The sequence below is a fragment of the Venturia canescens genome, chromosome 11 (genome assembly GCF_019457755.1).
Source record: "Venturia canescens isolate UGA chromosome 11, ASM1945775v1, whole genome shotgun sequence".
In the NCBI taxonomy this organism is placed as follows: domain Eukaryota; kingdom Metazoa; phylum Arthropoda; class Insecta; order Hymenoptera; family Ichneumonidae; genus Venturia; species Venturia canescens.
The window spans coordinates 9,431,900-9,452,092 of record NC_057431.1 but is presented as its reverse complement, the minus strand read 5'-3'; the positions used below and the strand labels follow the sequence as shown (position 1 = coordinate 9,452,092).

At 38.9% G+C, this 20,193-nt stretch overlaps 1 protein-coding gene across 2 annotated transcripts in view; it reads left to right on the top strand.

Annotated features, from left to right (window-relative positions):
- mdy (midway) overlaps window positions 1-20,193 on the top strand; it is a 99,997-nt gene that overhangs the window by 24,747 nt on the left and 55,057 nt on the right. For both annotated transcript variants that reach the window (XM_043432051.1, XM_043432050.1), the window contains exons 4-6: window positions 4,825-4,919; window positions 13,581-13,633; window positions 18,942-19,050. In XM_043432051.1, the coding sequence (XP_043287986.1) occupies window positions 4,825-4,919; window positions 13,581-13,633; window positions 18,942-19,050 (257 nt within the window). The remainder of the gene's footprint in view (window positions 1-4,824; window positions 4,920-13,580; window positions 13,634-18,941; window positions 19,051-20,193) is intronic.

Sequence of the window (20,193 nt, the reverse complement as noted above, 5' to 3'; positions counted from 1 at the left end):
ATCACGTTCATCTTTTCGCCTGTAAACTCGAATCTTTCGTGCCCAAGCTTCCGGCTAAAAAGGTCTTTCGTTAATGTAACAAAAGAAAATGAAAAAAATGAATTTCTCTACAATTTTATGACTGGAATATCGAGTTTAAGGTTCCGGAGAGAAACCGAGAATTTTTCCAGGGGTCCATATTACCCCAGCTCGTTATTTTCAGCACAAAAATATGGAGGATTTAATAGCTGATCGAGCTTTTCTTGAGAGGAAGCAACCGTAAGAAAGTCCGGAACATTTTGGATCGACAATGCAAGAAAAATAGGAGGGTGAATGGATAAAAAAAGGGGCGGGGGGGGGGAGAAATAGTTTTGTAGGCTGAGAAAAAGGGAGGGAGAGAAGGCTTCGATTAATCGGAGGACTGACAAAAAAGTTAGTCGCAACGGTAAAGTCTGTCGTCCGCACGAAAGGACAGTCGATAGGGTGTTCCAAGGGCAGGGAGGGGGCAAGGGATGAAAAGTTTTCCGGGGCGCGTCGCTCACACCGATTTTCCCTTTCTCCCTCATCGGAAAAACTTTTTCCGAACGGTCCCGATCGCTGCGAAGTGCAAGGGAACCAGCAACCGTGGAGCTGAGTTTCGTCATGTAGTCATAATTTATGCACTGGCCTGCACATTCCACTCAACAATTTTTCCTCCCTCGCCCATTGAAATACTCCAAGATTTTTCGTCCGATTTCACACGCCCCGTATTAAGCTCTTCACTTGCCTTTTTTTACTCTCCTATTCGCTAACTCTAATTTATTGTGAAGTTTTTCCACATTTCCTCTTTGAGGAGTTAATTCACTCGGTCTGGAAACTCCCCTTCTACTCGACGAGATTAATGCAAGCAGACAAAACTCGTCGCTCGAGTACGGATTTCCATATGTCCTGGACGCACGTCAATTTATCAATTTCGTTAAAGAATCTCTACCGTTCTAAAGAATTCTTGGCCGATATTTTTTCCACTTCGAAAAACATTGTATTCGTACCGGAAATGCGAAACGTTTGTATTAAGCTTAAAAAACAGTTCAAAGATGGGTTTGAAAAAGGCGTGCTTTTTGTATTTTTTTTTTTTCAATCATGTGTTTAGAAATTCATTTTGATTAGAAAAAACTGAATTAAGGGGGTCCACTCTAATCCGAATTTTCAAAACATCGATTTTTTTTTATTGCATTTTTCGAAAGTATACATATTTAAAAGTGTCATACTAAAATTTTATAAAAATCTGAGCAGTCCTGGTGAACTTTAGAGCAACGTTTTTCTCAAAATTACATTTTTGGACAGCTCCGTCCAAAAACCTCCGAAACTATTGAACCGATCCTCACCAAAATTTTACTACATTTTGAATTTTGAAATTTTCAGTGGGACTATTTTTTTTTTTGCAAAAAACGATGAAAAAATGTGTTTTTTCGAAGTTTTTTGGAAAAATCAAAAATCGTATGATATGCGTTGTAGCCATTTATTTATTGAATGTAAAACCACTTTTTTCTCCGATCGTCCATTCCAGACATTTTATCAACAGTGCACCCCCATCTTTTTTTTGGACCTGTTTTCTCTGCCATTTTCCTGTACAAAAACTGGGTAAAATAAATATAAAAAACATTTTTTTGTAGATTTTCAGAGTACATTTTTTATTTTTATTTATACATTATACCCTTCAAAAAAAATCGTGAAAATAGTCTTTTTTTTTACCCGTTTAATTAGAGTAGACTTCTTAAAAAAAAATTTCAACCGAGTTTTATCCATTTTGTTATTTACCAATGCCTGGAATCTGCGGTTCACGATGGTTTATAACTAAAAAATAATATTCTCTCCAATTGGAATTATTTTTCCATGTCAAATTCTATAAGTAAACATTATTTAATAAAACATTGGAATGGAGTTACATATTAATTATATTAAGTGCGTTCCTTTATGATAATGAAATGCCTATTTCCATTGTAAAAACTCAAACAAAAGGCATGTGACCACTCGTCAAAATACATTTCAATCCAAACGAGTGGTGGCTTAAATGAATAAAATGGAAACGAACGCAACCGCAACGAGGCGTAAATGCATTGTTGGAGATAGCATTACAGAATGTCAAATTTTCATCATTTCGATCGTGTATTTTTTTTTATTATTTTTTTTCTCCAAAATTGCATAACGTATTCAAATGGACTAGACCGAGATACGAAATATTCGTCGTCAGTCGTGCGATAAAGTATTAATGAGATGAAAAAATAAGCAGGAATGTCGCTAAAAAAAGGAAGGAAGGAAGGAAAGTGCCTCGTCTGACCATGTCGTCACGTTACTACTTACAGACGTCAACCGTGTCTGACCATTATTCACGGGGCGTCGCGGCAGTTCTACGTAACTCTGTCGAGCTCTCTCTCTCTCTCTCTCTTTGCTCATCTTAAGAGTTTCCTTCTCCCTCCCCTCCCCTCCCGCTCTTTCCTGGTCTCTTTTTTTTCTCTGTGCTCTCGAGAGACTCAGAGTCTCTGTACTGAGGGTACAAACCTGAAGAGTTTCGTGACGACGAGAGAGGATCTCTTCACGCTAGCCCAGCTCACGACATTTTTTCTTTTTTTTCTCTCTCTCTCTCTCTCTTTCTCTTCTTTTTCCTTCGTTTTATGACCCAACGTTTCGAGACTCACTCACTCGCGTGGAGTGACGTTTATTATTTACCGAAGTAGGAGACGAGGGGGAGAGAGTATAAGGGCGAAGAACAATAAGAGGCCGAGGAAGGACAGGAATAGGGAAGCGTGAAACGTGCTTAATGTTTCTTTTTTTTTCAAATTTTTTCCATTTTCTAAATTTTTTTCTCCCTCTCTCTCTCTCTTGCTTTGTTTTTTTATATTTTTCTCTCCCTGCCTCGACGTCCCGAAGCCGGACGTTAATAGCCTCACGCTTATCCTTCTCTCCACGCCTCCTCATGCATTGAAACTCCCCTCCTGAACCCTCCGGCTACCTCCTACGGGATCTATTCCAGCCTCGAGGGAATTTCGATGTCAGAAAATAACTGACAAATACGGGGCTGCTTCGGAGATACTTTTTGTTCAATAATTTTTCATAGCTATTCGCTCGTTTTTTCTGCATCACAAAAATTTTGATTTTTCAACCCCTCCCCCCAACGGCACCGGAAAAAGACGATTTTGTGAAGAATTTTTCTTTAAGGGGGTCCTCCTTTAGGGGGACAGAAAAATCGATTGTTTTCGGGAATGTTTTTAAGATAGACGGAAATAACTCACCGTAGCGAACTTTTCGGTTAGGTACAAGGATATTTCGAATGTACAAAAACATTTTTTTAATGTGAGAAATAGTCATTTGCACATGGTTTATGCGCATTGTCGAAATTGTCGAATCGTAATTGTTGGCAGAAACGAAAAGTCCAGTTTTTTTCCATTTTCATATATTTTCCTTCTACATGAAAGTATAAAAACTCGAAAAAAATTGAGAAATTCTATATTTTTATTGAGTTTAAAAAAAAAACGCTTCTAAAGAAAAAGAATATCACTTCAATGTGATATTCTTTTTCCGAAACATTCCCGAAAACAATCGATTTTTTTGGCTTTCTAATGCAGGATCCCCCTTAACGTAGTTCGATAGCTAAGTGCCGCATAAAAAATAGGGTGTCGCCCCCTTTCTGTGTGAACATTATTCGTTGTGAAATATGTCCGAAAAATCCTTCAAATTATCGTTAATTACTAGTAAAAAAATATATGCTTACGATATTTTACTAAAATTTCATAATTGCTCGTGATTTTGGAATTTTTACATTTTTTTCTTTTGCGTACGCCCCTGCTAGAATACATCTTCATGCCGTATGCACATATACGAGCATACAAATGAACGCTCAGAAGCGCGTCAATCGTGACAACATTGTACACAGGCAACTGTTTGAGATGAGCACAGCGTACTAAAGTATAGTGATTATCATTGCCCGTCTCACTCGACAGCGTTGCCCTGTTGCGAACCTTGAAATTTTCCCACTCAAATTCTCATACAATTTTTATTACAATAATTTTTTTCTCAAAAACTAGACGGTAGATCGTGTTTTTTTTTTTTTTTTAATTTTTTCTTCGGAAGATACTCTAACACTGTGTTTTTTAAAATCAAAATCGTAAGAACCGTCCTCGAGTTATTTCGGTTCACATTTTTCGTTTGACGATTACCATGTGTTCAGATGGGGAAACCACAGAACTTTAACTTGCAATATCTGAAAAACTAAACGGTAGAACTACTTTTTTTTACATATATTTTTTTCAAAATTTTCGTCAGAAATCGGGTTTTGGTATTGAACAACCTTAAGGAGGAACATCAGCTTCACGTAAAGTGAGGTTATGTAAATACGAATTTCATTGTTTTTATCTAAATTATCTGGGTTATGTAAACCCTGTTTGCTTTATTTATAGGGGATTAACTCCCAAAAATACGTCATTTTTGGGTGGAATTTATGTGATATATTAAAAAATGGCAGAATTGAACGACCTCGAATTTTGCACGCATGTTCTTTACAGTTCAAACTGTGGAATAGTACTTTTTTTTCTAAACTATCACCTTTTTTATTTGTTTTTGAGTTTGAAAAGATGGGCTCTGTGGAGTTATTTCCTATGCGTAGGTGTTAAATATTCCAAGTTTGGAAATGATTTACTAAAAAATGGCTGAATGAAATGGATTAAAAATTGGAGAGGCTATAGAAAATATATCAAAAAATGTATTCTAAAAGTTTCATTAAGCTATCACCACTTTTCTCAAGTTGATGTTCCTCCTTAAAACATTCCACGAATGCCTCTTTTTATTGATTTTAATTTTTGTGTGTTTTAGGTACGGAATTCGGGTCGATCCCATTCAGTGGTTCACCGTCCTCAGTGGCAAAAACGATGGAGGCAAAGAATATCCTTCGATCATTTTGATCGTCTGTGAGTTTCGTTTTCATCAATAATTTTATTAAATTCAAAAGAAAAATCACATTCACAGAAAGATTCAAAAAATGTACATTTTTTTTTACTTTTTCCATATTTTTTTCAAGAGCGAAATAGAATCCCGTAGAAAAGAGAGAAAATCTGCGTTCTCGGATACAGACACGAGGCAAATGTGAACGAAATAACGAGAAACAAACGCGCCCGAATTTCCAGCACCCCTGAAAATAAAATGTATCGAATTCCCTCTTCAAGGAGCACTCGAAGCCAGCTTTCGTGATTCAATAAAAAAAAAAAAAAAAAAGAAACGCACTGTTTTTCTGTCCCGAGTTATGTAAGGGAATGAGCAGGGTGGAAAAGAATTGTTTTGATATTTATTTTTCCGAGGGAGAAGCGTGAGAGTAATTTGATAGAAAGACATGAATTTAGTGGGCTCCCATTTGCCTGAAACAGAACATTTTTTTCGTTTTTTCCTCCAAATACGAATAATCGATTATCCATTTATTTGTTACAACAATTTTTTTTTGCTAATTTTATTTGTTATTCGATTGAATCCCTTTTTTAACCAATCAAAATCACAGTCAATTTTATCAGAATAATAAAAATTGATTTTTCGAAAAATACTTCGTAAAATGTTAATTCTCATGGTAAATAATGGGCTTGTTATCCCTAATAAATTTCATCGTTCGGTCATCGATTTATATATAATCTTTTATCCCTGACACAGGGCCACAGATTACCCGGGAGGGTGATTCACGAGCGAGTTAGACCAGCGAAATATTTCCTCACCCTCCCATTTATTTTTTTTTCGACATAATCATAATAATACAGCCAAATGTATGTCTATATACAGATTATTTTTTTTATTCATACCCGAAGAGCTTAGAACGTTCACGCATGAACTACGCTTAATAGCCGTCATATTTTAGAACCTCTTTTTTTACTTACCCTCGTGTGCCTTATAACCCCCAAAGTTCACCCTATCTTCCTTGTGCATACTTTATTGTTTGAGGTATAATATTTACAGGGTGTAGATTTTTCTCCCGGAGGCGAAACAGCCTCAGTAGAAAACCGTAAAAAACTTTTTTTCATGAGATTATTCACGTTTGGGGAATATCGAAATATAACAACGGCGAAGCATCATAAGGTTGTATAGAGAATAATTTACATAGCACGGTATTAAAATATCGATGTCGAATTGCCAAATTATCGAATTAAAAGTTCAAGTTTTCATCCAGGCATCAAAATATTGACTATTTAGGAATCAATGTATCGATCTATCGATATATTAGACATTTGAACAATCGATGTATCGATACATCGAAATATTAGACATTTAATCAATCGATCTATCGATATATTAGACATTTAAGCAGTCGATCTATCGAATTATTCGACATTTGACCAATTGATGTATTGATATATCGAAATATTAGACATTTGAACAATCGATCTATCGATATATCGAAATATCAATCGATCGAGGTATTGAAAATCTCAACCATCGATGTGTATCGATCTATCGAAACATCTATATATCGAAATTTCAAAGACTTTAACAATTGATCTATCGTGGAATTGTCGAACTAGCGACCTATTAATTTATCGTCGTATTACAAACCACGAACCATCAAGTTAAGGAAAAATCGATCCATCGAAATATAGTGTTATCGAAAAAGCGAACTATCTATCATGAACGAATCTGTGCAGAAAATAGGCGCAAAAAGTTCGCTTCGACCATTGTATCGTTCGATTCTAGATTCCTATTTCAAACTTTTTGCTCTGATCTGTAAGGTTTTTCACGAATTCGTTTGTCGAACATACTGTACTTTATTTTTATTTATATATTTTTTTTTATTCATTCTGCGCCCTGTTCCATCTCAATTTTGTAACCTTTAGTCTCTTTCATACGTGGAGGGACTACTATGTTACCAGGATAGCGGAACTAACGATACTGGCTGTAACTACTGCGCGAATTATATATACCCGAGCGAAGTAGTTACAGTCAGAGGGTAAAGTTTTTATTTTTTTTTTATTTTTTTTTTTTACTAACGAGAGACAGACACAGAGGGCGCTAGAGAGGAAATAAAAAAAAGGGAGAATAACGGGGAAGGAGGAAGGGTAGAAAGCAAAGAGAACTGGAGGCTCTAACAGGTAACTAACCGGCATTTGGAGCAGCCCGATCGACGATATTGGATGCTCTACCCTTTAGCCCGAACCGTTAACATTTCATTTTTATTTGTGTTGTCTTTGTCTCTTTGCTTCTCTCCCTTTCTCTCTTGCTCTGGACCAGTTTGAATCGAGATTATTTCTGGGGCCGGTGGTACTGGAACCAAGCGTACACAACGTTGAATTTCTAAACTTTAAGGCTCGTCTAATGTGTTTTTCTAACCTTTTTTGTGAACTCGCGTATTCGTACCTCTTGATGTTGAACCATATTCGCGATAGGCAATAGGCAAAAAATTCTACGGCCAAAAATACAGGAAGTGATGGGGCCAGAAGGAGGGGGGAGTAAACAAAAGAAGAGGAAAGCCAGGGAGTAATCGAGCCTCCATTCCAAAGCGGAAAATTTATTTTTTTTCTTTTTTTTTACGTCCGAGCTTGGACAGAGTACAAGCAATAGTAGATCGAAAGAGTAGCGCGGAGAGGAGCGCGGGGAAACTGAACGCACAGGCGAAACGTTAATTTCGCACTTTACGGTACGAACGCATTTGGTGATACTCGAGCGTGGCTGAATTGGGCAACGAACGGGAGAGAATGCGAGGGATCGAGAGGCTCCCACTCGTCATTTTATGGGAAAAACGTTTCGACGCGGATTCTATACCTTTCACTCAACGCTATTCTACAAGGTGTACCGAAAACTATGTTTTTTCGAACGGACTTCGATCCGGCATTGAATTCTGAGCAAAACATTCCTCAGGCGTTTTTTTGTAGGATCATTTTTTCTTGAGTTATGGGCCATTCAAGTACAACCAATCGAGAGCGAGCGCGGGACGCTCCGCCTACCGACGCCAAGTCGCTGAGGGCGACCCATTGGCTAAATTACGATTAGTCGTAACTCATCGGCAAATATTCCTATCGAAAAACGCCCAAGGAACTTTCGACTCGAAATCATTATATCCTTGTAAAATTAAGGCGATCATATCGATTTTCCGGACAGCCTGTATATTAAGGGCTTTCTCTTGTTCACTGGATGCTTTTTCACTTTTTTCCCCGATACGACTTTTCGAGTGCTCTTCGGACCACACAAACATAAGATATTGGAAAGAGCGAAGCCACTTCTGATGCTCGTATTCATAACACTCTTGAGAAGTACGGATCGCCAGAGCAGGCTTTTCGGTTACTCAATATTTTGACAATTTCATCACGTACGTTTTTTTAATTAATCAAAACAAACGTGTGGAGAGAATTCCAGAGGTTTGTCATAGAATACCTGACAGATATTGCTTTTCAGGAGAACATGGCAGGAAGGACGAAGATGAAAAGATTGTAATGGTGGTTTTTTTATGACCCTCAGTCTTCTCTCTTGCCTCCTCTTTTTTTATCTCTTGACATTCAACAGCATTCATACAGGGCTCGCGCGCACCTATGCATCGTGAATTCTACAGTTAATCGATAATATCTGACTTCCGCGTTTCCTCTATGTCATTCTGATTTGATATTGCATTTTTTCTAATCTAAAGAATCTTTAATAAATTTATTCACAAGTTTTGAATGATCGGAATTTTTCAATTGTCCATCAAACTGAGTTATTTATAACAAAACTCTTTTTTTATTGGCATCGAGCATTGTTTCGCACTGATTTTTTTCTCATTGATGATTAGCTCTTCGATCATTTTCGGAAGACTTGATTTTCCTTCGTGCGTAAAGTGGTGTTGAATGACTTGTTACCCCCTTAACGATCCAGGCGTGTAATGCACACACACACCCACACACATTCATCGGACGATCAACCTACAAACGGTCCAGCTGTCACCAACGATCCGTAGTCACTCATGATTTCACTTGGTGGTTTTTCTCCTTGACGAGGAAACCACCTTAATTAGCAGCTCGTAATTACTCATAATTGCATCTCGTCTTTGCGCTCGGAGGCTCTTCTATGGCGCGGGGTTTTTCCGCATTCATTCATTTACTCACTTCCTTCGTAATGACTCTCTTATGCATCTGGTTTCGTGTTCACTCTCTTCTTCTAACTCGTGCACTTATATTTTATGTCATATTTACCACCAGAATGGATTACCAGGCCTTTTCCTCTGTCAACGAGATTTTATTCAAAATATTATTCAGTTTATCTCCTTAACAGTTTTAAAATCTGATCGAATGAGTAGGTTGCCAAATTCTAAGGAAAAAATTCTTTTGTCATTTTTTTGTCCCACTCATCGTTCATGAAATATCAAAGAAATTAAAGTAACCAATCAGTTGCGCTCTTACAAGGAGGTTAGAGTGGGGAGAACACGCCCTCCATTGTTTCAGCGTTTGGGATTGGCTCATTTCTACAATCGCTCATATTGTCCCAACCGTTTGTCGCACAGAAAAACTGCTCAGAACTTTTTTCATCAGAATTGTGTCGACTAGCTGTTGCCAAATCGAAATTCTATGAAATATAATATTTAAAAATGTAAATTCATTCGCGTATTCGTGAGAAAAATACATCGACCTAGAAGTAATATGTTGTTCGTCACACTTTACAATTTACTTTATCTTCAATGTGACTCACAACTGCAGGGAAAGACTTCAGCGCTAGGATTAACAACCCTAACACCTTCCAGAGTTTCCTTTCAAATCCGAGCTCACCACTCGAAAACTTATCGCATCCGACATTTCCTAAGCTTCTTTTTTTGCCCTTTTCAGGGCATTCTTTCGAATTCTTTTTACCCTCTTCGGGAATCATCAGCTCTTCTTTTTCCATTGCGGCGATAAGAGCTACCTAATGAGGAAAAAAAAACGAAGTCTCTTAATTAGCAAATGCCAGGCGGAAATATATAGACTCAGGAAGTTGAAGAATCAGGAGTGAGGCCATGAATTCCAGACCATAAAGATCGAGAAGAGGAAGGAAGAGGCTGAAAAGCGATTACTCTTAATTCTGCTTATTGCCAAGAATTTCTTCCACTTCAGTATTTGAGAAATTAATATTTTTACCTCTTATTCGTCATTTTTCATGAAAAAAAACAAACAACATTTTCACGTATGATTATAAATGTTTTAAACTATTTCCCTCTCCGATGTACCGATCTCAAGATATCAAATAATCAATAACAACCAATCAGAGCGCTAGAACACCGGTGGCGTCGGTTCCCCCACTTCTCGATCTCGTGCCACGAAGCGTTCATTGGTCACAACTGAATTATGAGATATCGTTTCAACGGTTGATCTCAGAGAAAAATGACTCAGAACTTTTTTGTTCAGAATGCAGTGCTCTACATGACTCACTAGCTGAAGTTATCATTAAGGGGGTTCTAGGCCCGACCAGGCACATAATATGCTAAGAAAATTGTTTTCTCAGGATTTTCTTGTGGTAATTGTTATCTATAGGTCGTCAGGCTTGATGTTCGTTTATCTCTACTCAACATTCATACTCGGGTCTTTAAAATCTCTGTGACCAAGCCGACTCGTACGAGCATTCCTTGATTAATGTAACATTCTGGCGGGCTATTCCATTCGGTAGGAATAATCCGTGGATAAATCTTTTAATTACTCGCCGGAATTCGCTAATAAAGAAAACTTTTTCGTTCATTCAAGACGACGATAGAAGCTCGAGAGGAATTTTTCCTTCTGCTCTGGAGAGGAAAAGGGTCGATTCGTTTATTTAAACAGACTTTTGAATAAAATTTGGTTGAGGGCTGAAAACGCACATTATATTTTGAATAAAGGTTTTGAAATTTTGCAGCTTTTTACTTAGCGATTTTTAAAATCATCAAAAAATCTACGTCGCTGGTCTACACGTACTGAAAAACGTTTTTCAAGAAAACAAATGTAGAAAGTATTTAGTAGAAACGTGAGTTTATGCTCCACAGAAGCCAAAAATGGTCCAGTGCTTCATTCGTTTCCATTACATTTTTCGCGGTGTGTAAAATCTCGTGATTTTTTTGCTGTCTGTGTCGGACATTTTCATTCCTATCTTTTCTCCATTATTCGTGGTCCATTCTTCCTCTTTCTCTTTATCTCTTTATCTCCCTCACTCTCTCTCTCTCTCTCTCTCTCCCTGTCTCATTCGTGCTATCCGGATTGTGGGAATTATTTAAACCTCCTATCAGAGTCGAAAAGTCGAATTTTCATTCAAATACGCGCATTTGTTTCCATTATCCCCAATTTGGCATGTGTACACGTACAAAATATTCCCATTTCGTTTTGCTTCGTTCGTGAATAATTGGGATTACTGATCCGTCGGAAATACATTTCTCCTCCGTACTTTAAAGCTCTCTCTCTCTCTTTTCTTTTTATCATTATATGACCATAAATAAAGGTAGTACACGGACGTTTATTTATTGGAATTTTTCAACGATTTTATCAGTGCGTTTAATTGAATGACGTGACGAATTTTCGTACCGTGATTAATTCGACGTTTTTCTATTGTATCGGAGTGCCTCTGCCGGAAACGATTCGAAAAAAATCCTATCTACAACGAACACAGTACTGGCGAGGTGAAAATTTATTGATGAGCAAGACCGATCGAAGTACTTTCCTTTGTTATCGTTATTTTTATTTTTTTCTCTTCATTTATATCGTCGAATATTATTTGGCCTCGAGGACAAATAAACAATGAAAAGGGTGTTGGTAATATTTTTTTTTCTTATTCAATAACGCAAACTCCCATTTTTTAATGCTCAATTTATCCTGACACCCTGAAATTGAAAACGGTTTGTTTCATGCCCATATCTCACCAGTGATCAAACGATTTTCTGCGCCAGGGATTTCCGAACATTCAATTCTTTCGACAACAACAAAAAACGTATGTCCAAAAAAAAAGCACCGTAGTGGCGGGGAACGGCCTTTGACCGTCGAACTCCACGGTCAGACCATTGCGTGCTTCGTGTCAATTACAGACTGACCATGTCATTTGTTGATTGAACAATGGCGGACAAAGCGGATGAACGGATTATTTTATCCCTTTTTTCACGGAACAGACCCTCCGCTGATGGATTCGACTTTTGTGCAATCCAATTTTACAACAGCTATACCGTTTTCGAGATTCACAAATATTATATGCACTTTTAAGCACACTGGAATATCGATTTTTTATTTTCTTTGTGAGATCAGTTTTCGTGGGTGATTGAGTGAGTTGAGCGAGTTAGATGAGTGATTGAGTAAGTGAGTGAGTGAGTAAGTTGAGTAAGTGAGTATGTTCGTGAGTGAGTGAGTTGAGCGAGTAAGTTGAGCGACTGAGTAAGTGAGTATGTGCGTGAGTGGGTGGATGAGTGAGTGAGTTAAGTTGAGTGAGCGATTGAGTGAGTGGGTGGATGAGTGAGTGAGTTAAGTTGAGTGAGTGGGTGGATGGGTGAGTGAGCTGAGTTGAGTGAGTTGAGCGAGAGTAAATTGAGTGAGTGAGTGAGTGAGTGAGTGAGTGAGTGAGTGAGTGAGTGAGTGAGTGAGTAAGTGAGTGAGTGAGTAAGTGAGTGGGTGGGTGATTGAGTGAGGGGATTTCTACGTAGAGAATCTCTTGGAAAATTTTTGGTACGATCTGTACCAATAAAACGATTTGGTAACAATGCGTACGCCCGAACCGCGTGTTTTCGATTCCGAATGATTTTTTCAACAGTTCCGCATGTGGTAACCGTACAAAATCTTTTTTTCCTAAATTCTTTTTATCGCAACCGGAGGATGTATTTGTCCGTTGTTTTATTTACACGAATGCAGAGAGAGGCAATGAACAGCATGCACGAATGACAATATTTCTCGATTCGGAGAGCACGAGAGCGGAAGAAAATAAAGGCACAAAGGACGAATTCCACTTTGGTGTGTTTGTTAATTGTTTTTGGCGACAGAAATTTTGAAATGGATTTTTTTTTTTCAATACTTCCCTTCATTCGCCCACTGTTTTGTCGACCATGAAGAGCTTTTGAGTTAATTTATTTACGTTTTCAAACGGACCTCGAGTACCTCTCGATTGAGATAAAATTATCATTTTTTTCGTTCATGAATTTCATCAGCATTTTTACTTTTTTTTTTCAATCATCGTTTCAAATCCGTTCCCACCTAGTCCACAATATCCAATTTTTGACTCACGACTTTTAATGTTCGGCTCCCCTCAACCGACCAACATCGTGCCTCGTCATTCGTTGGATCTCTTCTTTTTAATTCACATCATTTTTCGTACACTCCAACTCGATTTTTTGTCAATATACGCTAGTCTGAAATGAAATGAAGTAATCGAACTATTATTGAGAATTGATTTCCCCAACGCGTAGAATCGTACTCAGGAACATGCAAAAGAAAAAAAAAGAGCAAACCTCGAAATTAAAAAGCTCAAATTTCCTGTATTCTCAACTTCCGACAAAAATATTTTCATATCCATGAATCGTGAATACACGGCTGATGAAACTGCTCCGTGAAAATGGAATTTTTCCCCATTGCGAAAAAAATTAATTAAATAACGTAAACCACGAAATTAGTCATATTAATATGGAATAAAAATGTGTTTTTCACTCGTTTTTCTTTCTGCAGATTCTACGGTTCCTGTGGTCCTTTGTCTTCTCATCGAAAAGGGTCTTTCGGCGGTGAGTTATTAACAAAATATAATTCAACATTCCTTCTAACAAATTCACGTATTTTAGGGAAATTTTTCAGAGAACATGATTCCTCATTCCCTCTATCGATTTTTCCCATTGTAACACGAACTCGCAATTAATTTTCGAAACTCTTAACCCCGATTATAAAATAATATAGAACTTTATTACTCCATGTGCCAAAAAAAATGTCGAGAAGCCTTAAAATGGTAGAAAATTAAAAATCCTTTTTTAAACTTTTCATAAAAGTGCGATCGAAAACGAAGGAAATAGGTGTATCGATGTTGCTCGTAAACTGGATTCCCTCTCGAAAAATCAAAAGTTCTTGAATTTCACTGAACTAAAAAAAGAAAATTTTCCAACGAGCAAAATGAAATAGTCCGTGGAATGGGTCATATGGGCATTTATTTACGTGTGTACAAAGCTGTTGGGGCTTGGAGCACTCATTTTTTTGTTATTCAAAGTATCTGCAGCTCCATCAATAAATATTACAGTAACGATTATGGCGCCCTATTTATGGGACCTGCAAACGACAGGGAACGACTTCCGGTTTACGATTCCCGTATCGCTGTCGATGTAGCCAATCGTTAAATAGGGTGATGGTGAAAGAAAGAAAGAAAACGAGCGAGCGAGAGCAAGTATGAAAAGAAAAAAGAAAAGAGAATAAAAAAAGAGAGAGAGAGAAAAAAACGAAAACAAAGAAAGAGTTGAATGGTGAAACAGGAAAGAGAGAAACGTAGCGATAATCGGGGTTTGTTCCACCGGAAATCGCCCGAGTCCCCATCCACCCATTGCGAATTATCGTCCCCTCGCGAGGCGAGGGCGAGAAAACGTCTCGACCATAGTCTCGTCCCAGACTTGCGCTCGTTTTCACGATTTTGCGCTTTTCATCCTGAGCTTTTTACGCTCCACCCTTTTTATTTCTCCGCGTATGTAACTACGTCGTTTTATCAGGTATCGTAAAACGAGAGCTCGGATCACGATCAAAGTATCAACGGGAATAATAATTCTTCCGAGCGCCTGGGAAAACGGAAGAACCCCGCTTTGTTAGTGTCAATAAACAACAAATTTCGTTGTTTTTTTTTTTTCAAGCGAAACTTTTTTATGTCGTTTAAAAACTTCACAGATAGAGAAAAAGTTTTCGAAATCAATTTGCCACTGCCTTGAACTCGCACTCAAGTTTCTCTCGCTCAATTAGCGTCGTCGTATGCAAGAGAAACGACTGCACACAAAAAAACAACTACAACAACGACGACAGAAACGTGAAGGATTTGTCACCCGTGTATTAAATATTTTTTTTATTTTTGTAAAATTTTTCATTAAGGGTCATTAACTCTAATTAGACGAGAAAAAAATACTATTTTCGCCATTTTTTTGGCTGGTACAAATTATAAATATCGATATAAAAAGTGTTAGGCCTAAACAATACACTCTTAAAATACACAATGATTTGTTTTTATATTTATTTTACTCAGTTTTCGTAAAGAAATGGCAGCCGTTTTTCCAAAAACTTCGAAAAAACACACTTTTTTCATCATTTTTTGCAAAAAAAAATAGTTTCGCTCACATTTTTAAAATTCGAATGATATGCGCTATAGCTATAGTCATAAAAAACATGTGGTAAAATTTTGGTAAGGATCAGTTTAATAGTTTCGGAGGTTTTATCAACGAGCTGTCGAAAAACGTAATGTTGAGAAAAACGCGTTTAAACAAAGGCAGGTACGCGGTAGCGCGCTGCCATCAGCGCGCTCAGACAGCCAAGTAAACAGACAGCTCAAAAGTTCATTTGAACTGCTCAGATCTTTATAAAATTTTAGTATGACACTTTTAAATATGTATACTTTCGAAAAATGCAATAAAAAAAAAATCGATGTTTTGAAAATTCGGATTAGAGTGGACCCCCTTAATTCAGTTTTTTTATAATCAAAAGGAATTTCTAATTACATGATTGAAAAAGAATTACAAAAAACTCGGCAATGAATTGAACGTTGGATTAAAATATTTTAAAAAATCAATCATTTCCATCGATTTGAAAAAAATTGAATTTCGTTATAATTCAGCTTCGTGTTGAAAAGAAAGAGAAAATAGTATCGGAATAACGGTTAGTGTTGCAGCCATTTTGAATAACCCTGTTTATAGTATTCGCGGGAAGTATTTGTTGGAAACATAGTTATGTAGAGCCGATGTTGAAAATTGTTGAGGATTTGGACCGTAGTCGTAGGAAACTTCGAAAGTCTCTCTCTCTCTCTCTCTCTCTCTCTCTCTCTCTCTCGCTCGATTACTTACTCTCTTCGCCACTTTGTGCAACGGTTTCCGTGACCGTATTGCGAGCTTCTCGTCATCTATATAGACAGAGATCCAAGGCCCTTAACCCGATCTATATCTGTGAAACTCCCTTAAACGTGGAGTTTCAGCTTTAGCTCCGGCAGTTTTTCCTTCCTGCGTATTGTATCCTGCATCCAGGCGTCTTCGTCTCTCTAGATTGCGCGGTGAGTATTTCACTCAAGTTACTCACCTCGAGTGGACTCTTTTGCCACACGTACAAACCCGAATTAAAGTGAACACTTTAGCCTCGTTTTCGAAGCGATTGGCTCGCGTCTCTTTTCCTCCCGTTCTCGCGACGAGCTTCCGAAGAGTTTCCTATCCCATCTCAATCCAAAGGTGAACCATATCTACAGACTTTTCCAAAATTCGTATTGATATTTTCAAAAAATTCTTCACGAAAGACAAAACTTCAAACGAAAATAAAATTCTGAAGAAAAAAGTTTTTCAATTTTTTTTCCTACGACCCACCGTTCTCGAGTTACAGACAAATTCACTTCCATCCAATCGCGAGCGCTGTTGAGCGAGCGCCGAGTGGGGGAAGCCCCGCCTCCCTCGTCCCAGCCGCACCGCCGATTCGTCAACAATTGATCAGCTCGTATTTCGAAAACGCTGCATCTTAGAAAAAAATTTTAAAGAACTTTTCCCCTCAGAATTTCCATCCCATGTTGTGTCCCGTGAAGCTCGAGCTTAAATTTTGACGCAGCCTGTACGCGCATCAGATGTTTGGCTGACTGCTTTCGAATCGGAAGTAGATATCCCTTGGTGGCTTGGTGCTGGTGCATATCGGATTATTCTACAATGCGAAATGTATCCATTGTACATGGTATGAATACACAGTGGGGAACACGGAGAAAACAATTCATTTCGAAAGTTCATTCAAATTCGATGCCATTGTGTTACCTCGAGTTTTATACTCTATTGAAATATTTTAATGCGTAAAAATTCGATGAAAACGTTATTCTCGCTTCGAAACATTCGGTTTGAAGTATTTTTTTAGCATCGACACACAAAGGGAGATAAAATAGAACGTTTGGAGCCGGTCCTTCAGGCTTCTGCGTCGAAACTACACAACGCCGAGAGCTAAACTCATTGACAGCAGGTCTGCAAATCCCTTTGTCATAAAAATCTTTGTTAGAAATGAGAAAAGCTTGTCCACAATGAAATGTTTACTTGCCTGACAGGCTCTCTACTCTGTTAAGGTCCTGCTAACCGGTCCAGATTCACAGCAGTATTTGAATTTCATCATCAAAAGCATTGCCCTGTCAGCAAGGTCAGTAGAAAGTCATAAAACGTTTGAAGGGAGAGAAGCGGAGTGAGAGCTTTCAATTTTGCTTGTGAATGTTTAAAACCGAACGCGATATAGAGTTTGGAGCGACCGTGTTCTCCAGCTGTTTGCTGCCATCGCGTATGCGCGTCGAGTCGATCGAGGATGTCCTATTGTCACCCAGCGCCCCAACGTCACTTCGTAATTGGGTCAAGCTTTGCGTAAATATTTGATCCGTCACGAGAAGGAGAACGCGTTGGTGGAATACGCGCATACGCGGGGGGTTTGTTCACGAACTTCAGGGGACGTTGAACGGTAGAGAAACATGCTCGTGGGTACTGTCACATGGTCCTTCAGCAGCGAGGGAAACCGAAGCCAGTGGCATCCTCGTCCTCCGGGCCTTGTTGTTCTCTCATGCGTCACTTTCATCCTTCGTTTCGTTTTCATACGTGTGCGAGAACGAAGTTTTGTTCGATTGGTCCAGCCAGCAGCAACGCCATGAGCCAGCTCGCCTCTCCCCCCACCCTTTTTTTTACCCTTGCATACCCTTCCACATTGTGTGTACCATCCAAGTTATCGACGCTTCGAGAGAGTACCTTTGTGGCTTGTCCACACTGCCCCAGCTCCGGGCTTCCAACAAAAACGAGCAAACGAAACGAACACACAGAAAGATATCCCGAGCAGTGGGCGAGAGGCTGCGAGAAGGAAAATGGGGAAAGTGAAAGAGCCTGCGGAAGAAGAGCAATCGTCTACCAGCCACAGAGCTCGACACAACTCACCGTTTTTTGTTACCAACGACGATTGCACCCTGCCTCAAAACATACTGTCTATTTCAACGCGTAACGAGCCCAGGAGGGGCTTTTCAGTGAGACACAAAAAGTAGCTTCCTACTATTTTTCAAGAGCCTCTGTCTTTAGCCTCTGTTTCCGTATTCGCTGCAGTGTGAGAGGTGAAAAAGAACATTTTTCGTGCCCCATTACCTATTGATTTAAAAGCCCCACATAAATAACCGAGGTGTCGACTGGAATATTTCCAAAATTTTTTACTCTCGAGAAGCCTCAGTCGTTCGTTCAAATATACTGCTGCTAAGCAATAAAAATCATAAAACCCGAGGAAAAACGTCTTGGCAGGTTCTTAGCGTTTTATCGCGACCGGAAGTCGTGAAGGGAGCATCCAAACTTGCCTGCACAATGGACACGTTCGTCCAAGTGGATTCTCTCGTGGAATCGAACTTGTGACGTTGTATTAGTAAAATAAGCGTTTGCTGTACAGAAACCAATAAAAATGCCGCTTGACCCTGACCGATTGATCGAACGCGTCGTTCTGAAAAAAAAAGTCCTCAGCCATTTTTCTCCCCGATCGACGGTTCACGAGATACAAAGAAATTTAGGAACCGACCAATCGGCTGCGGCGTCCCGGATCCTCGTATCGCGACCGCAGCGCCACTCGCTCCACCCTCGCGCTCCCCCCACCCCCCGCTCCGTCGACGCGCTCTAGCCGATTGGCTCCCACCTGAAATCACTTGTATCTCGTGAACTATTGATCGTAGAGACAAACTTCTAAGAACTTTTATCTTCAGAAATTCACCATCTTTTCATCCCACAAACCTTGGACTCTCCTTTGGTACGTTCACCCATCAAAATTTATTATTACAGACGTATCTTATACATTCAACACTATATTACGAGCACTTGTATGTTATGTTCGCAGGATATCATAGCTCATGAACCGGGAATGGTGTTTCATGTCGTAAACCTTATCGTTATGGTGCTGATGCCGATGGTGGTCATACACGTCAAAGATTCGGGATTCAGCCTGAGTAAGCATATCGTCTAGTTTAACGTGTCGTTTGCTATCGTGTCCGAAATTTACTCCGCCTCTGTGCCAACTATATTCTATACATATGTAAACACGATCATACACGCATACACACTGGCACATGCACGAGCTTGCATCCCCTTTGATGGACGTAAGCTCCCTCGCAAATTTGCATAATTCAGAAGCTTCGCTCTAATCTTGACCACCGGATCTACCGGACTATATCAATTAGGTAACAGCCTTGTGTTATCGATTTTCAAATAAGTTTTCATGTCCAATGCCTTTGCTTGAGAGTGCTGCCTTTTTTAACCTTCCAACTGTACATTAAGCTGAGCATTTTCTAACTTACACGGGTGCGAATTGGAATTTGAGCACTTCAATTCAGGTTTTTAAGGTGAATTTAAATCCAAAATGTAGACAACGGTAGACGATTTTATGTCTAAATTTCCTGCCATTTCATTAAACTCTTTTGGAAAAACTTTTAAAACGGTTTTACGTTCGTTTGATAATAATATGATTCCAGAAATGCATTCGACGCTCCAAGTTTCAACGTTGCGAAACGAAAGTTGATGAATTTGGACATCGCAACGTACGTTTTGAGAGCATAAAATTTAATTCTCTACAATTATTTAGCAGAGGCAACTCGAGCTCGTACGAATTCATTCACCGAAAACAAATTAAGCGCCAATTTTTGAATGATCTTATGGAATGATAAAAAAAATGTATTTTTTCATAATTTTTATGTTTTTTCCATTTTCTCATTCGTTGAATCCATTTTAAAATGTTTTTCTCTCTCTTCCTCGTCGTCTCTGGAAATGAATGGAAAAAAGTGACGCTTTTTCGCGAAATTTCGTGATTCATTTTCTCAGTCTCTTAAGGAGATCGGAATCGAAATTTCTCCACAACGCCGAAGACTTTGCCGAAGCGAAATTGCATTCCCGGTTATTCCGGTGTCGGTTTCCGGTCCGAGTGCTCCGAAAGGGAATTGGAGAGGCTGGGTTACGTCAGTCAGTTGATTATGAACGGTAGGAAGCACCTGTTCGGAGTTGCTCCAGTGTAACTGGAACGGGCCACCAACGTATTGGGAAAATGATTGGAAAAGTGGATTTTAAGGGGGGGGATCATGGGAGCGAGCGAATCCGGT